This window comes from Drosophila grimshawi, unplaced genomic scaffold (genome assembly GCF_018153295.1).
Source record: "Drosophila grimshawi isolate 15287-2541.00 unplaced genomic scaffold, ASM1815329v1 contig_44, whole genome shotgun sequence".
Taxonomy (NCBI): domain Eukaryota; kingdom Metazoa; phylum Arthropoda; class Insecta; order Diptera; family Drosophilidae; genus Drosophila; species Drosophila grimshawi.
Window position 1 is genome coordinate 14803813 of NW_025063240.1, and position 19786 is coordinate 14823598.

The window sequence follows — 19786 nt, forward strand, 5'->3', positions numbered from 1 at the left end:
ATTTCGCCTATATGAAAAAAATGTCCAATAAATTATTAACAAATATTTAGATTTATTAACTAAATCGTGCCCATAATGAAGCTATAAAAGCTTGCACGATAAATCAGTTATATAAAACAATAGACAAGTGCTAAAATAACACTTTCATGAACAATTACTTTTAAATTACAATTTGAATTGGAGCAATAAACATAAGAGTATAACAGAAGTTAAAACCATTAAACAAAATGTTAGAATATCAGTAACAATCAAAACATTAAATGACCTTAAATTGCTCAATTAAAGCTGTACAACTATTAAGCCAAAATAATATTAGCAAATGTGAGGCACTTTATATAAACATTTTTCCATTAGCCGCAATTCGAAACAATTCGAATTATCCTCGATGCTAGAGATAAGCCACGGTTCAGCAGAGCTGAAAGCAATCACCAAACAGATGACCTCACAATGTTGCTGCATGTGGTTCTAACTCAGCTGCTGCTGTTGCTGCTGGTGCTTCTGCTGGTCGGTGACTTGAGCGACGCGTTAACTGTGAATGAGGCACTGCAACGTAGCTACCAGGAGCAGCATTACGATACGGTATTGTTGATGAGACACAACAGACAGCAGCAGTGCAGCCAAATGGAGGAAGTGGCAGCTGACACAATTTGGCCAGTAATACGCCTTAGCAACCAGGCGAACTTTTATCTAAAGCGTAGCCAAAGCACTGAAATGCTTGCGATAACTTGCTTGACTGGCAATTCGGAGATGGACATGGAAATATGGCAGGCATTGGCAAAAAATCTGTATAACATGCGTCATGTGCGACTGCTGCTTTTACTGCAGGAGGCAACTGCCGTCAGGACAGATCCTTTGGACCAGCTGCTTAAGTCATTGGCAAACATCACGTTTCATCTACACTTTCCTCATGTGGTGCTACTGCTACCCGAGGGAAACGCCTACCAACTGCACCCTTATGAGGAGCAGCTCTGGCTGGAACTCCAGCTGAATAGCAGCGCACCGATCTTCGCTAGACAATACAACTTCCATCGCTATCTGGCTAAAGTGCTGCCCGATCAGACGCCACCTGGTTCGTTGGCTTATAAGGATCGACGAACGGGTAAGCTGCGAATAACGGGCTATCTGGCCAAAACGATACTGGCATTTGCATGGGCACACAACATCACGCTGCAGTGGGCACGTCCGTTGGTCATTGGGGATCAGCTATCTCTAATAGTTCTACGCAATCTGACACTCAATGGAACTATAAACTTCGCCATGTCACTGTGCGGCTTTGAGCTGCCCAATGAATCTGGTTACTACACGTATCCCATCGAACTGCCCGCGTGGTTTGTAGTATTGCCCTGTGCACGTGAGATAGCCACTGCTGAAGTTTACCTAAGGATCTCCAATATCAACATTGGGTTAGTACTTTTGGGAACCTACTGTATCTTTGTGCTATTGGACACATGCTTTGGATGGTTGCTGATGAAGGAGAAAGTGGATTGGACGAATTTTGTACTCAATGAGCGCATTTTTTCTGGCATTATTGGACAGTCGTTCAAGTTAAACGCCCACTCCACGAACAGTGCCCGATTGGCTCAAGCCCAACTGTTTCTATTTGGATTGATTGTGAGCACTCTGTTTTCAGCACATTTAAAGACGCTGTTGACCAAGCGACCCAGGGATCATTTGATCAGTAACCTCATGGAGTTGCGTGACTCTAAACTCAATATTTATTTCTCTGAAGGTGAAGATTTCTATTTAAGAAATGTATCACATAATCATCCGATTAATACCATTAAATCAAAGATCAAATATCTCGAGGTCAAGGAATTTCAGAAACAGCGAAAGAGTTTCAACAAATCGAACGCATTTTCCATGACTACATCAATATGGTTGTTTATCAAATCGCAACAGGAGGTTTTCCAACAGCCTGCTCTTTGCTTTCAGCCTGGCCTAGTCTTTCGCAAACCACTCATCATATCCCTGGCACTGCAGGCAAACTCAATTTTTGCAGAGCCAATGAATACATTTATTCATCGTATGCACGATGCGGGACTGGCGATGCAGTGGAAGCAGCAATCCTTGAGAGATTTCATCGCTTTGGGCGAAACTAGTCTCAACGATCCATATCTGTATGTGCCCTTTCATGACTTCAAGGTGGTCGATTTGTTTTGGGTATGGTTGAACTTGGCTTTTGGCTTGTCATTGGGATTTGTAACCTTTTTGCTTGAGCTAATTTTCAATCACTTGACAAAAAAAGAGCTCAACTAAATAACTCAGAAGATTGATATTGAAATTAAAATTTTGAATTAAATTTCATAAGTAATATTACCTTAATATGTTAAATCAATATGTCATTTTATTGTAAACAATATAAATAAAACCATAATTCTTTAGTTTGCCCGCTTAATTAATTTTAAATTATTATTTTTACGATCTCTATTGAGATTAATTTGGTTGCAAAAATCGTATGCGAATTAATTACGTTTTACAGCACTGCTTGTAAACATTACTTTCTTCGGAAACTATGCTTCAGCATATATTCCGCAACTATTGGCCATCGTTGACATAAATCAAATATTTTTCTAGCGGATTCGTTTCAAAGTGTCAGCTAATGCCGTTACGAGTGATGGTGTAAGATTTAAAATCTGTCAGACCGTTTTATTGGCTTAGTATTTGTTTCTTTTTAGAGCCAGGCTCACTCAATCATCGTTAGACCAAAACCAGACGGCCAGACACACAGCGAGCTACCAATGAAAACAAATATTTGTGTCTGTCGGTCTGTCCGTCTGTATGAACGCAATGATTTTCGACAACCTTAAAGACGGGCATTTGAAACTTGGAGCATATACTGGTATGTGCCCGGGCAAAGTGTAAAAATTGGAGTGCTACGTCCACTAGGGGGCTAGGAAATCAAATTTGGTTGGTAGGTTGTTGGCGATGTTCTTCAAAGATCGGCATATACCACGCCCACCTCCGCCACTCACCTCGGCCTTTAAAAACCGATAACAAAATGGTATGGCCACTCCCACACCTACGCCCATAATCGCCAAAGCCTGTCTGTAACGTTCTCTCTTGTATTTTAAAATGTTGATGCGAACAGACGAGACGAAAGTTGGTTTTATTTGCTGGTTATTGCATCGCTTTATGGCATCGGCCTTAGAGATAAGTTGCCACATGGCCGCATAAGCAGCTGTAGAACTGATGCCATTGATGGGCCATTTATGGCAAATCGATGATCCAATTGGCACTTTAAGCGCATTTTGTTCTGCTTCTGGCCCGGAGGGAAATTCAACATTATTTGCCATGCAATAGAGCTCAGCATCGTCAGAACACATACAAAGCTGTTTCGAATTAAACATGACCAACATTAACTGAGTCGAGCCCAAAGGATATTATACGGGTCTATGCTTTCTATTTATCGATTAATCAACTATTTATTAAATCTTCTGTAGGCTTGACATTTATATGGACATCAAGCTTCCATTTGTAATGGGTAGATGTGATACTTTGGAACTTATGGCAAGACGGCATAGGCAAATAGAAGCAAATTCAAATAATAAGCAAAGAAATAAAATAAAAAGAATATTACAAATTTAGAGATATTTATCGGTCCAATAGGGGCAGACCTATCATCCCACCGAGCACCGATGAATATAGTTTCGAAGTTGCATGTTGCGTTCACATAAGCGGACAAAACGACAGACGAACGGACAGCATGAGATCAGAGTATAATAATTATAGTAAGCAAAGTAAGATCATACAACAATTTGAATAACCTTCTTACACCTGTTGTCAGCACAATAATTCACCGAATCGAGAAGATATAATTCAAGTCTACGAACTTTTAATAGACATTTTATTTATTTTTTTAAGTCTCCAACAAATCCATGAATATTTATATTTACTTTCCACTGGTTGTTGGTAGCTGCCATAATCTGAATTTTATACTGACCGGACGGAATGGGTGCCAATTTGAAAAACTCTTCTTTAAGCACCAAGTCTCGCACAATTATGGAGTGCTGAAAAATCAAATTTTTAATAGTTTTCTACAATTTTGTAACATTCAACGTACCTCATAGGGGCACGAGTGATTCAAATTCGATGACTCGGAAATTGCGTTCAAGATTAATCTTATGTACGACAATTTCTCTTTGGACTTGTCCATAAACTTACAAAAATCAAAGGTCGTGTTGAACAGAAAAGGTCGGTATCCATTAAATTTGCGCCAAACACAAACGTTTACCTATAATTTATGAAACTGCAGCTTTTCAGAGAGTGTCTATAAGAATATTTACATACCTTAGCAGTTTTGAAGGGTCCTTGATTCAACGTCGCATATACATTCAATCCCACAATGCCGCGTCCCAGAATTTTTAGTTTACATTCCTTGAAGGTAGCATACAATGGATCCAACATCTCACACTCTACGTTTGTAAATCGGGTTTTAGTGCTTTTTGCTACCACCAGCAGGAGAAGAAAAAACTTAACCGACAGCCACATCATAAAGCTCTCAATGCACACCAGCGATTAACTTTTGCAAGCATTTACAAAAACAGCTTAATTTGAAAATAAATATTCCGATTTAGATTAGTGTTATAATGACATTTATATACAACGCATTTGATGCTTGAACTATTTGGTTATAAAATGTAGTCCCAATGAATGGTCTACTGATTGGCCGACTTCACAAGCCGTTTAAATGTAATTAAAAACTTATCTACCACAAGCTGAATGAATTAAGGTGAATTTAAATTTACAACATATTAATAATATAGAGCTTCCACCTAAATAATCGTGAAAAAATGAGCTTACGTAAGGAGCCTCGTGCCATCAACATACAAGAAGGTTTAATATATATTAGATTTAGATTGAAATATCTTTAAAAGAAATATGAATATTGATACTTGTTATCCAATGGTTGTTGGTGGCCGCCATAATCCGGAATTTGTATTGACCGGAAGGAAAGGGTAAAATGTTTAAAAGCTCTTCCTTTAACACCAAATCTCGCACAATTATATCATGCTGAAAAAATATAAATTTGTAATAACATTCTAAAATGTTTCAACACTTAACCTACCTCATATGGGCAAGAGTGATTCAAATTCGATTTATCGGCTAACATATCTAAGCATATTTTTTGAATCGATGATTTTTTGTCGGATTTAGCCATAAACATACAATAATCGAAGGTCGTGTTGAACATGAACGGACGATATTCCTTATATTTGCGCCAGAGACTAAGGTTTACCTTTACAAAATACAACTTGATAATTTAATCTGGAATTTTTATTACGAGTACATACCTTAACATTGTTGACGGGTCTTTTATTTAATTCCGCAAATATATTCATGGCCAGGATACCACCTCTCAATTCTTTAAGATCACATTCCTTGTAGGTAGCATACGAAGTATCAAGCATTTCGCACTCTATTTTTGTAAAGCGTGTATCCGAGAGTCCTCTCGTGGACAGTAATAAGAGCGCGAATATAACCAACATCGTCTGACAATTGAAGAAATAATGTATACTATGCGCCCAAATGACGGAAGAGTATTTATAGAATTAATAATAATAATTACTTAATGGATTGATAGATAAATATATAGAATCATTAGATACATCATTAGATACTAAGTTATAAATCGGTTGACTGCCTCAAAAAATTTTTTATTGAAATATTTTAACTGAAATAATTGCATTGATAATATCTGTCGAAAGTTGGATTTTATACTCACCAGACTGCTAAGGGAATTTTTCATTGAATACAAATTTTCCTCACAATGCCTAACGAAAATTTCCACAATGCGTTGCTACAACGAGGTACATAATCAAATTTGATTGTTTGATTGTTGAGAAATGCAGGCAAGGATTAATTGAAGTACAGTAAATCATTTTGAGATATGTACCTTTCGTGAAAATGAATTAAAAGGCACGTAATTTCTTTCCATTGCCAAGCTTAAAATCAAATTTAATTTGTTTTATTTATCATTACATAGTTAATTACAATAATACCTTAGCCTTCAAAGAAAGTTGGTTAATGTTAAAGTTATTGGTGCATTTCCAAGCCGTTTCCTTAAATTGTGTGCTTTTATGGAGATTCGAGGAGTGAAGGTCATTTAACTTTCAATCAAATTTGTTATTGAAATATTGTAAAGAATTAAAGGGGAATAGCTGTTTTTTCTTTAGTCCAAGATCCACTGTAAATATACTTTTATATTTGTTCTCCATTCATTGTCTATGGCCACCAAAACTTGAACTTTATAATCACCGGTCGGCAGCGGTACAAATTGGAAATCTTTTGTTGTAGCTACCATATCTTTCACAATTATAGGATGCTGAAATATATTATGCCATATAAGTATACATATATAAATATAATTATGCTAATCTTTACTCACCTCAAAAGGACACGAGTGATTTAAGTTCGAATATATGGCTAAAAGATCATTGATGATCCTTGTAAAAGACAATTTATTATTGCCCTTGGCCATGAACTTGCAATAATCATAAGTGTGGTTGAACATAAAAGGACGATATCCATTAAATTTCCGATGCAGACTGAGATTTACCTATAATTCCAATTATACATATAAAAAGAAATAAATATAATTTACGAATAACTTTAAATACCTTACAATTATTGAAGCCTCCTTTTAAGAATGTCGCATGCACATTTAAGCCCACAAGGTCACGAGCTATCATTTTTAAATAACAATGCTTATAAACTACATAGGCTGGATCCAACACGTCGCACTCTATATTCAAATAGCGTGTCTGCAATCCTGATAGGCATCCGTTGACCAGGAGGAAGAGCGTAAAAAGAACCCACATTGTCTTTCAACTACCGATTGTGTAACTAACCACTAAGCAGAGACACTGTTAAATTTAAAAAAAGTGTTTGTAAATATATTAATTGGCCGATATTTAAACCTTATTATTATAACGCAACCAATTAATCTACTCAGTGAGTCGCGAAAGGTCCATGTTAATAGGTGAGCTGAAAGCTAACGGACAATGGTTGCAATAACTAGTAAAAATGCTGTAGTCGAGTGAGCTCGACTACGATACACCCTGAATCCAGGGAAGGTATCATTTTAACTGCCTTTATTTGTGCATTTTTGTTTTCTCATCTTAAAGTGCCTATCCAAAATGTAATACCTTTGTATAGGACACTCATCGTTTTCAGTGATAGGGGCAATTTAATCAATACATATTTACGCAAAAGTACAAAATGTTGGTCCTTTCCTTGGTATGGAGTTGGTTTTACTGCTCGCATTTTCAGCGAAAATACAAAACTAAATGAAATTGATGAATGCTCAAGTGACAAGAGGCAGTTCCAGTTCCAGTTTCCGGTTGGCTTTGTCGAGCTAACAAATGATTTGGGTGCTAGGCCCCCCATAAGACGTAAATTCAACTCAATCTCAATCAATTTGGAGGCCAAGAGCAGAGCTGAATACCCAAGAGATTACGCTTGAGCTTGTCTTTCATAACTTGGCGCAATTACAGTGCCCCTAATACTATACTCGCTCTGTGACCTTAAAAGCAGCCCCATTGATTTGTCAATGGGTCCACGGTTACCAGGTTTCCCCGCGCCCCGTTTCCTTGTCATAAATCAATCCATGCGAAATTTTAGCCAAAGCATTAAAAGCATTACAAAAAGCGCAATTTTTTTTTTGTCGTGTGAGCCGCGTACGCTGTCATGTCTTTGTCATGTTGAACAAAAGCAGTTGCCAGCGGCAATGGAGGCAGCGACCATGTTACGTATACGCCCCCGTAGGCACGCATGCAAAGGACATCATCGCAAATGAATGGATTGGCAAACCCAAGGCAATCTATTGTCTGCTTATGTGCGTGAATGTGTATGTGTATGTGTGTGTGAGTGTGTGTGTGTGTGTGTGTGTGTGTGTGTGTGTGTGTGTATGTGTATGTGTATATGCATGTGTCGTTGTCTTGCTTAGCACAGTTTCGATGGTGTTTTTGTGAACTTTGCATGCTAAACATTTGGCTGGCAGTTGATTGTTTTCCATATAAGCAGCAACGCCTGCAAAATCCTTACACATGCCAACTTTCTAAATATATTTATCTTGCTCATTTATATGCATTCACCCAACGGCCATATCAAATATGTGTAGCTTATATGTATATCAGTATATATAGTATATATATATATATATATAGTCATGTGTCCTGCAGCGCACCAAATATGTGGACTAAGCAATTGTCGGACGCTTAAGTTGTTGTTTGTGGCTCTTTAAGCCATGCTCTTAAGTTTGTCATGTCATTGATATTGGGTTCCACATGTGGCATGCAACATGTACCACATGCAGCCGAGCAGCAACCACAGACCAGAAACCAGCTTCATTTCGGTTTCGTTCAGCAAACTAGTTTGTCATCTCTCCGTTGAGATGCAATAGAGATACGAGAATAAAGCAATCAGAATTTTCTCCGTCTTCATTTTTCCTTTTGCTGAATTTGCCAAAGTTCATTGCCATGAGGTTAGTACAGCAAGAATATGGATACCAGCTTGTCGGCCAGCAATGAAAGTGAAGATGCAAAATAGTCGAAAAACAGGTCTCGATTCTGGACATAGTTGGCATAATTCCTCGGCAAACCATATCAAAAATAACTTTGCCAAGCTCAAATAAAGTGTAATGGTGCGAAATAAATGAAATACTCGACCAGGAGGCAAAAAAGTTGTGTGGCACACACATTCCACAAAATGATGTTACATATATATAAAAAAGCATTGATATATGGCGTGAAATAGTTATTGCAATTGCCAAAGTGCACGAGGGAAATAAAACATTGAAGCATTGACATTTTGAAATGCTTTCAATGCACATGAGCGAACATGAATTACACATTTACACAGCTAACAAAACGAGACATCGAATGCCACTGCTACATTCAGGGGATTTGTGAATATAGACAGCGGAAAATAATAATACAAATATACATAAAAGTGTATAAGCTTGTCGACACTAAAGCGTAAAACATTAACTCAAATTTCAATTCTTGTGCACATCAAATGCCCACCTTAACGCAAATACATAAATATTTAATATTTTACTAAACTTAGCATAAATATTTTGTGCGATAAGCAGATTATTATTTGATTGATAAATTAGTTTTGAAAATATAATAGAACTGTATGGGAATATTTCTGATTCATGTTTCATAAATAAAATGTATATATCTCACTGGATTTTTAAAATGCTTTTCACCTCCAGAGCTGGATGTGAACATTAACCGCATCATTACGTTTGCATTCATTTCACAACGTGACATTTCAATTGGCCCAAGTCGGGTCGAAAGTGCGCGCGAGGACTACATAAATCCGTAGCGGATGCCCGCTAACCACTCCCCTAAGTACAATGGTACACATATCCATACACACACACACACACACACCGTAACACCCACAAGCACACATGCTTGTAAGTCAGCGAAATGCACGGGGCACGTACAACAAAAACTCCGCCGTAAATGTTGGCAAACTAGCGATGAGGGCAACGCTAAAAAGTGTAAGAAAATCAGCAACTAAATGCCTGGCAGGTTGAGTGGCTTTGTGGTGTTTGGGGTTGTTGGGGTGGTTGGCATCTTGCACATTTTGATACTAAAAGCCACACACGCACACTAAGTCGCGCACTCACACACACAATAAGACGTCGTCTTTATCACCGCCATTGTTGTTAATTTTGCAAGGCTGGCTGGCAGCTTTGCGCCGGAAACGGAAACTAGCGGCACTTGGCTGGTGAGGCAACGTCGCGGCTAATGTGTCGGCTTGTGCATGTGTGTTTGCGTCTGCAATTGTGTTTGTGTGTGTGTGTGTATGTGTGCGTGCGACATTTACAGTTGAATTATGAGCGCACATAAATAAAATGTCGTTTGGAATGGCAACGACAAAATGGCTGCTAAAATTTCCGTTGCTCAGAGCACGGGAAATTACCTGAACTGCGTCGTTGACACGAAATTGAGCCCGCAAACTGTCAAGACGCACATTGACATAAGACTTCTTTATATGACCCCCACAAAAAAAAAAAAAAATAAAATAAAATAAACAAAAAAAAATAAAATTAAATAACAGTTAAGAGCCACAAACTCAATCATTCTCTAAGCCGTTTAAAGCTGTCAAAGTCAGACAGAAACGTAACCTAAAATGGCTTTTCCACTTTAGCTTTCTGCACAAAATGTTACATCTATCTACTACATATAAAATATTCACATTTGTTTGTCAGTTTTTAAGTGTTTCGCCATCTGATGATGTATTCAATTTGGTTTTTAATCCCTTTTTGGGGAAGGCTCAGGTTATACAATATTTATACGCACTCATGACGTGCATATTTAAAATAGCTCGCTGTGAGACCTTTTTGAATTGATTTTTGGCAAAATTGTTTCGATTTGAATAAAAAATACACATCCAAATAGCAAGCGAGAAAAACCTGCAGACAGACAATTGGAAAGTCACTGCTAAAACATGCATGCGGAAATTTAAAGCAATTGACACAAAGGCTATCTTAGAGCTATTTACATTGCAATTCGGTAACTCGTAGCTTAACATCTGACCTGCCATGTAATACAAATGTTTGAGTCTGCTGCGGCAACTGGGACAGCAGAGGCAACCCCAGATACCAGTCGTAGTTTAAGATGCGGGGTCAGTAGCAGCAGAACCAAATGCAGAAGCAATTGGAGCGACAGCCAACTGCAATATTTATTTATTTGTTTCTTGCTTTGCTATTTTCAATTTACGCTTACAATAATTCAGCAAACGTGGAAACGGACAGCTATAAATTTGAGCGGGTAAACACGCAAGCAAACAAAACCAAAATGAAAACCAAAACGACAACAAGAACATACTGTATCCCATAGAGAGAGAGAGAGAGAGAGAGAGAGAGAGAGAGAGAGAGAGATAGAGAGAGCGACCGATTTATATGGGAAGAAACGATTTACTTTCACGACGTATAAATACGAATTCGTATGATACAAAAAAGAACATTAAAAAATGTACGCAGAATGACGAAGATTAAATGCACTTTAAGTTAATATATTTAAGGAATTGATGCTTTGGTAAAAATCATATTTAATAAAGTTGTGAATATAAACTAAAATTATTTTCTAAAATATACTTAATTTGTAAATAATATTTAATTTACAAATGATTCGCTGAATGCGTTACAAATATCATACCAATATCAAAATGCCGACAATAGGGAAATAAATCCACAATGTATAAAATGTAAACTTTTTATTTCTGTGCTGCACACAGAGTGAGGGCAATTTATGTTATGCCATTTTCAACTTGAAAACATAAAATATGCTGTGAAGTGAAGAAGGAGGTGAAGGGGTGCTTCCGTTTGGGGTCAGTGTAAAACAAATGCCGACAAGTGCAATTAAGTTTAAAAGGTGGCCGGAGGAGTGAAGTGTGACTAACTGGTTGTAATGCCAGCAAATGGCGATGTGAGTGCGGTCAGTTTGCTTCAGCTCGTTGCCAACTGGCATCTGAAACCCATCCGAATGTAGCTTGTTGGGTATGTGTGGATGTGTGTGAATGGTAATGGGTATGGGTGTGGCAATGGGAGGGCATTGCAGATAGGATCGATTCAAGCATGAGTCACGCGACAATTTCCAACTGGCGAATATTCAATTTACTCGTTTTTAACGCTGACTATTGTCATTTTTTATTGTTGCGGTGAATCAACTAAAAGTTATTTAAGCCAATGAGTGCTAACTAATTAATACATATATCGATTTTTTTTAAAATGTACTATTCAATTTAAAAATAATGGAGTTACATATAAAGTCATTTCTGCATCATTAAATTCCCATTTGAAAACAACAGAGAACGTTGCAATCTGGACCCCATTTTCAGATGGGTGTGGTCTGAAAATGTATATGCCGATTTTTGAAGGAGGTTACTAGCAAGTTACCTTCCAAGTTTGGTCATCCTATCTTGTGTGTATACTATGATACCTTCGAAATCAAAGAATAAAGAACGCCAATTGAACGTAGATTTAAATGATAAAGCTAAAATTACTATTAGATTAGAAAGTATTAGTATACCTTCACATATAAAGAATAAATTCTATACTCTAAATAACGTTAAAGTATTTGTTCCTCATATGCTTATTAAGTTTAACAAATGCATTATCTTAATCACTTAATAAAGCTAACAAAGATTTCCTTTCTGTCTTTGCTACTGTTTTGAAAGATTAATGTTTGTATACGTATCTTGTTTGCCAACCGAATGGAAGCCAAAAACTTTCCCATTTGCTATGATATTAACTGGCATTTCTGCTTATTAGCCCATAAAGTAGCTCTGGTATAGAGCTTCCTCCAGTTCACACATATGCACATATCAAGCTTTTGTCGTATAATAGTTAAATTTTAGCACACATAAGAGTTTGTTGCTCTTTCCCCGGTCTGCGTTAAATGAATTTATGTCATTGGCACTTCATTCGAGACACATACAAAAATCCAAACCCAAAAAGAACTCAGGGAAACCAACCCGATCCGCAAACCCAAACCCAAATTCCAGCCACAAGCCGACAAGTTTTGTGTCTGACATTAAATTAATTTGTTGCCTACAACTTTGGACGCTCAAATAGTACCCCCGAGTAGAGCATTCATTCTACCTCTTTCTGAATCAGTTTCACACTCTCTCTCTCCTCATTTCTCTCTCTCTCTCTCTTTCTCTTTCTCTGTCTCTGATAGTGATGCCGAGTTCAGCAACAGCAAAAACTTGTTAAAGATGAAAATAACAAGAAAAGTTTTAAATCATTCGCTATGCCAACAAGAGCAACAACAATGCCAAAGTTATACCCAAGTTAAAAACAAAAATGCAACGAAAGTCGGTCTATAGATTGTGGCAAGGATTGTTGGTAGGGTTGCTTGGCTTATATGGGCCCTGAATGACACAACAAAGCAGCAGAAAGACCTTGAAACAAGTTACATTGGCTGCGTGGCGTGTCAAGGACGTTATGGCCGCCTCTACTTCTGCTCTAAACCATTTTTCGTTTGGTCACGCTTAAATCTTGGCTGTAATATGCAACGCATAGGGAGTTTGTATTGGGAATATGTGTTGCTGCCACGCGCCATTAAGCAACTCACAAAAAACAGACGGACAACAACTTGGAGGGTATGCCTGGCAGCAATTTGCGAACCATTCACTATCTTTTTCTCTCTCTCTCTCTCTCTCTCTCTCTCTCTCTCTATCTCAACAACTTCATTAAGTGCTCGTTCCGCTGCAGTTGAGTAAACCAATTACGTAGCTGGTTCCGGTTCTAACAAAATGTGATTAGAGTGCAGCTGAAATACAGTTACTGTTATACCTTTCTCGTATCTCATTCTGTATATCTCGCTCTCTATTTCCCGTGCCGGTGAGTGGCAACCGGTCAAAGCAATAAACCATTTTACGAGCAAATTGTACAAGCAACAAACGGAGCTTGTTAAACGCTTTAAGTAGCGGCCGGCAGGACCTCAGTGCAGAAGAGTCGACTCTCTGGCTGGCAATGTGCTGTGACATGCACTTAAATCAATTTACGTCCAAGTGCAGAGTTCGTAACGTTGCCACATTTCGTGGCAGCTGCACTAAAAGTCGCTGTCGTCGTGGCAAACTCTTAAATTGTGCGCATCGACATCGAAATTGTTGCTGCTACTGCAGCAGTAAATTAAATTTACCCCATTATAGAGTACAAACATGCAGCATGCCTCCAAACTGCAGCTGTGTTAGCAAAACTTTGCATATTTTTAGTGGCACTACCCGCCCACTCCCAAAGTGCACCCCCTGCCAGTGAACTTTAGTTTGTCTGAAAATGTTAAAGCCAAGATGCTGCTCAACTGTCAGCTACCCCACGTAATGTTCGTTGTAATCGTTGTAACGAATTGTTAACACAACCTCGAGACTTTAAGCTGCCATGAACTGAAGCTAACTTTTCAACGAAGCTGAGTTTGATTTGTTTGCAACATAGATTTTGCATTTGAAGACTTACATTATACAACACATAAATAATTCAAATTATATTCCCTTCTCTTCAATTTGTAATAGGTATTAGGTATTGAAAGGAAGCTCGAAAGACGACAACTTCGTTGTCTGTTAACTGGCGCACATAGTGTTAGTGTAAGTGTTGTACCCTGTTTTTAGTGCGTTTTGTCCCTTGGCCACATTGTGCTGGGTCAGCTGCATGCAAGTAATGAATATTACCCAGCTTCCATAATATTTGCCACATTTCAGCTTGAAGCTCAGTCGCTCGTTTCCTTCCTGCCCATTGGCACTCTTCGCATTCTTCACACTTCCGACTCATAGATGTCTCACAGCTTCCTTTAGCCTGCAGCTGGCAAAAATTCCATTCTGGCTTTTGTGTCATGCGTACAATGCGGCGCCTGTGCTCTTCATGCCAGGTTGCATGCAGCACATGCAGCTAGTATTCAGTCTATGCTGTTCTGCATTTCAAACCTTTTACACATGTTCAGTTCGAATCGTGCACAGCACTTTTAATTGTGGTCAGGATTTTCATTTCATTTGGATTGTCACACACAGATTTTGCAAATTGTGTGTGTGTATTGATTTATGTATATTGCTCGGGCTGTCTTTGACTGCTGCTCGCACACCCAATCATTAATTAAATTGGCGTTAATTTAATCAGCCAAATGCGTGCAACCATTTACGGCCGATTAGTGTCATTGTTTTTGGATTGATGCGAGCAAACTGCCTTCAAGCACAGCTGATTAATTACTCGGCAACACCTCAGCAGATTACAGCAGTCCCAGCCTCAGCCTCAGTCTCAGCCTCAACTCGGGACAACCGCCCTCAGCTTATCATACGCATATTACGCATACGCACCGCTGAACACATTGAGCGTCTCCTCCTAAAAGATTGATGACAGTGCGCTAAGGGGCAGCTAGTTGCGTGTTGATTGATGCTCAATGTTGCTCAACTCAGCTGTGCTCTCAACTCTTGCATTAAGCTCGAGCCTTCAGGTTGCTACCCATCAAATTTAAGCATGCTTGTTGATAGTTTTCCTTGGTATTGGTTATTATACTGTCATCACATGTGCTGCACATTTGAGAAGTCATCTGCGACTTCATATATATGTTCTTGAAGTGAATTAATAGTCGGTTTTTTTTTCTCTCTCTCTCTCTTTCGTAATTGTCTTGATAGAAGACCTGCATTTTAAAAGCATTTAAACATCATCTCAATTAACATAGACTAGATCCTATACCCTTCGCCACCAAGATATCTGTTCTTGATTGTACCTATTTTGTTATTTTCTATTTGTTAGCTGGCTCGTCCTGGTATTTAATTTGCTTATGCGCTAGCAATTGGGGAAGCGAGCACGTAGTACAACAACGTCCGCACCCCTGCCACACCCCTTCTGGTTGTCTCGTTAGTTGAGTTGTCATTTTGTATGCGGCGCACGTTGCAGGCATCTTGCTCGCAGCGACGATATTTGTGGCAACTATTTTAGTGACAGGCTGACGCCGCTCTACGCAAATAGTGTGGAATTCCAATGCGCTTAAAGCTGTCAAAATTCGCGCCAAGGCAGGCAGGCTTTTTAATTAGAGCCGCAAAGTTTCTGTTGGATAAAACTGCATAGCTGGACGCTGCTGCTTTAAATCTGTACACGTTTTAATGTGTCTGGCTGCTGGCAAAAGGACTATAAACCAGCGGCAACAGCAGCATTTGCTCATGTGTATGCCAGTCACGCGGCGCCTTTCAAACTCGGCATTAAATTTCAAATGAAATTGCTGCTGTCTGCAATGCGATACTAACACACACACACACGCATACACACACACACACATGAACACACAATCGCACTGAGAATGTGTTGATAAAAATCAGCGCTTGGCAACATTTGTTCACATCACGTATACGCTACGTTGTCACAGAGCGTTTGCAAAAACTACGCAGTGCAAAGAGAAAACTTGTCAATTTGATATCCCGTCTGCAATTTGCAGTCTCAGTTAAAGCTGCTCTTTAAGCCATGTTGCTTAAAGTTGTGCCCACAAATATTAAGCATACGCCACGTGCTGCGTATAAGCGGCAATAAAGACAAACATCAAACGTTACATTTGATGTACAAATAAATATATCAACAAACTCAGCAAACGCAGACTCATGCATAAATCAGTTTAAAGTAAATCAGCTGTGGCAGCTCGCAACTTGCTGCGTGCCACAAAACACATTCCCAAAGTCGCATAAAGTGAACTTTTCAGCAAGACTCCAACTACATAAATAATACAGCATATGCAGTATAATAACCTAATGCGCTGCTTCTGCAACAGTAGCTGTCAAAATAAATACAATAAGACGACAAATCTGCCCTCACACACACACACACACCTCACTTACACACACACACACACACACACACACACATCGACAGACATACCACTCCCGGTGAACAACAGGCTCATCATCATCGTCGTCATGGCAGCTGCTAAAATGTTTGTCAAGGTGCAAATTCAATAAAAATAAAAAGTTGAGAGAAAACGTTGCGAGAAGGACCCTTGACGCAAAAATGCTGCTTGAGCTTTAGCATTTGCTGTCTTTATAAGTCAACAAACTTCGGCGACCTTATCGAGTCGTTGTCACGCCCCTGCCATTGATGGGCGTGTCATTTAGTTTCGGCAATAAGAAATTATTAAAATTTGGCCTTTGGGTGACATTAAAATAAAACAAGAAGCCAAAGCAGGCTATCGATGGCCGCAAGTTAAATACCCTCTACTAAATACAATGAATCTCAACTAAGAAGTTGAAAAGTTGAAAATATAAAATTGTATTTAATGAAAATAACTTAAATAGGAATTTCCATAACCAAAAATTGATCAAGAGACAAAATAGGGGTATTCTGTATTCGGCTATGCGACAAAAAGAAAAGCCTCTTCGCAAGGGTATTATAAAAAGTTACAACACGGTGGTTTCTTTCGGTTCAGTGGCAAAACTTTTCATTGGTTGGACAATATTATGACAATAATACGCACACACACACACACGCACACAAATGGCAAACAAATAGCCAAAGTTGCGGTTGCAGAGGAAGAAAATGAAATGGACGAGGAGTGGAAGGAAGTAGCTGTAAAAGCAGGAGACACAAGTTTTATCTTTACGCATGGACTGCGCCTGCGGCATCCCAAGTCGAAAACAAAGCCGAGGCAACAAAGTAAATTCCACGGCAATGAAGTGTAAAAATAACAAAAGATGCTTCGCTCCTGGCTGGTGGTGTTACTTCTGCTCCAGCTCCTGCTCCTAATGGTTACCTGGTGGTGCGTCTGACTAATGCTGTTGCTGATGCTGATGCTGCTGCTGCTAGTTGGAATTTAATTTCACAATATCTCGAGCTGACCCTTGTGGCCGCCACACCCCCCGTCCGCCGCAAGTTGACCAAAAACTTTTGGCTTAAATAATTCCTTTTAAAGCCATTTCACAATGTTTGTGCTGCTTTGGTCCGTGCCTGTCCTTCGCTTCGCCTTTTAACGCACATTAAGTCGGAATGTGTCCTGTGGCACAGTGGCTGCCACAGTTGCTGCCACAGTTGCCAGTTGGCAGTTGGTAGTTGCCAGTTTTCAGTTCCTTTGGTGGCAATTTCTTATGGCCATTTCGACTTTTTATTGACTTGGTCCGCGTGACTTCTTTGCGCTTCCTTCCCCTGTTTGGCCTCTTTGGCTAGCCATGTCACGTGTATCGCTACATATTCCATCCAGAGTTTTTTTGCCCTCCTCTAATTTTCGCTTTCTTTCTTTCTTTTTCTTGACTCTTTGTTTTCCTAATTAGAGGTGCTTCGTGTGTGCGGCAATTAAAAATGCTTGCAATTTGCACGTGCCTCTTTAAATGCAATTAAATTCATTTAATTAGTTTTAACGACAGCCATTTTGCACTGAAATTTGTCGCCTAATGCGAATTTTAATGCGTGAAGAATTTCCAAGAATTTCGATTAATTGCATACCCTGCACAGCTCTAGAATGATAGTGAGCTATGTTAAGCATTCAACTCAATATAAATCCTGTAAAGTTTTATACTTAAATGTTATGCACATAGTTAATTGAAGGGCATAAGTTCGTTATTGATTTCAATTGCCTCGAAGCTTGTCCAATGAGTAAACATCCATTTTCGATTTGTACTCAGTACTGCTTAATAGACATCTTAGAGTCTACTCCGACTACTGTGTGTTGTTTGCGGCTCTAATGGCCCACTTATGTCTAGTAGCCCTCATGTGAAATACAAGCGGCGAAGAACAATTCAATTTCGTAGTATGTCAAGTCAAATCAATTTCTGATGTGCTTTTACTTTATTGTGTTTGCCCCTAAACTTCTCACAACTGTCAACTTGCCAGCTAAACCCCGAAGCCACGCCCTTGCGAAGCAATCTATTGTGCGGCACGACCATGTTGCAAGTGTCTGTCATGTTTGTTTGCCTGTGTCAAGTGCTTCATATCCATGTGATATATATATATATAGATAAATATATATATATATCCTCATATGTGTGTCGTTGCTTAGCTATCTGCCTCTCTCCCACTCCCTCTCTCTCTCTGTGTGTCTGTCCCATTGTCTCTAGTTGTAGTACCAACACTCATAAATAGTTACCAACATATGCGAAGTAAAGTGTATACTAAATTCGTATGCTATTTATTTTATTATACTTACATCTGCTGCAAAATTAATGTTTATACGATTTTATTGAGCAAATAAAAATATTTTGTTATATTTTTGGCATAATTAATCATCAACACGTACCCATTATAAGGAAGCGAGAAAAACTAACTCAATTAACATGCTTGTCTAAGCACACACATCTGCCACACTCACACACACACACTCATATATATATATATATATATACATGTAAGCAAGCACACACTGGAGGAGCTCTAAGTGGTTGGTCAGATGTAAAAATATAGAAAAATGCAGGGCATCACGCTTGACTGTGAAATACCCTTGAAATACATGGAACTAGTCGACTTATTGTTCTAATTTTCCTCATCTTCTTTTTTGCTGCTCTCCCGTGACATGGATATAAGCGATAAATGCCCGCACACACATTGAATAACAATAGAAAAGAAATATATCACACACACACACACATATATATATATATATTGTTTAGTTGCTGCCTTGGACAAAGTCACAATATGCCCGCTGACCGAAAAATGCTTTTTCTGTGCATGGAAAGCGTATAATTGTTTACGCAGCAGCAGCAGCATCAGCAGGCTCTCAAAAATGAGGCAGACAACCAACAAAGGGGACTGCCCGGAGTAAGGGGCGTAGGACACGGCACGTTGCACGTGTGCGGCAGCCAGAGGTAGGGGCATATACAAGTGGCAATGCCACAGAGAATAACAATGGAGGCTTGTGTGGGCGATGGTCTGAAGTAGCAGCAGAAGCAGCAAACAAATTAATATACCTAACTGGCAGATGAGGGCGAATATGAGGCATGAGACAGGGATAGGGGCACACAAGAATAAAAGAAAAACTGTATTTATTTGGCTAGCAATCAGAGGATAGCAAATTGAGCCGCAGAGCAATGGATTCCGCTTGCTGCTGAGCTGCTTACATTTATAAATATTTATGCGCTTCTATGCTGCTGCTGTTGTTGCTGCTTGTGCCACATTCTAATCCAATCAACATCAGTCAATAGCAACAGCATCATTGATGGGAAATCACCCCCAAAAAAATAGAAGCAAACTTATTTGCTAAATCAAAAATTGCAGTGGTTGCTAACCGCTCCGCATTGCCCCAAGCTGCAACAACAATTCACTCAACTGCAAAAAATTCGATTTTATATTTGAGTGCACTGCCCC

At 39.0% G+C, this 19786-nt stretch overlaps 3 protein-coding genes across 3 annotated transcripts; 1 reads left to right on the plus strand and 2 right to left on the minus strand.

The window, feature by feature from the left end:
• The first annotated feature begins 447 nt into the window (after positions 1-447).
• Positions 448-3639, plus strand: LOC6557575. Its single transcript, XM_001984149.3, has 2 exons — positions 448-2160; positions 3607-3639. The coding sequence occupies exons 1-2, from the start codon at positions 448-450 to the stop codon at positions 3637-3639; spliced, it is 1746 nt and encodes a 581-aa protein (XP_001984185.3).
• A 209-nt stretch (positions 3640-3848) lies between these two features.
• LOC6557457 lies at positions 3849-4523 on the minus strand. The gene is made up of 3 exons (XM_001984148.2): positions 4288-4523; positions 4061-4231; positions 3849-4007 (listed from the first exon to the last, which is right to left on the minus strand). Exons 1-3 carry the CDS (start codon positions 4489-4491, stop codon positions 3849-3851), a joined length of 534 nt encoding a protein of 177 aa, XP_001984184.2. The 5' UTR covers positions 4492-4523.
• A 1646-nt stretch (positions 4524-6169) lies between these two features.
• On the minus strand, positions 6170-6818 carry LOC116806504. The gene is made up of 3 exons (XM_032743192.1): positions 6717-6818; positions 6386-6556; positions 6170-6322 (listed from the first exon to the last, which is right to left on the minus strand). The coding sequence occupies exons 1-3, from the start codon at positions 6816-6818 to the stop codon at positions 6170-6172; spliced, it is 426 nt and encodes a 141-aa protein (XP_032599083.1).
• Between the last annotated feature and the right edge of the window lie 12968 nt (positions 6819-19786).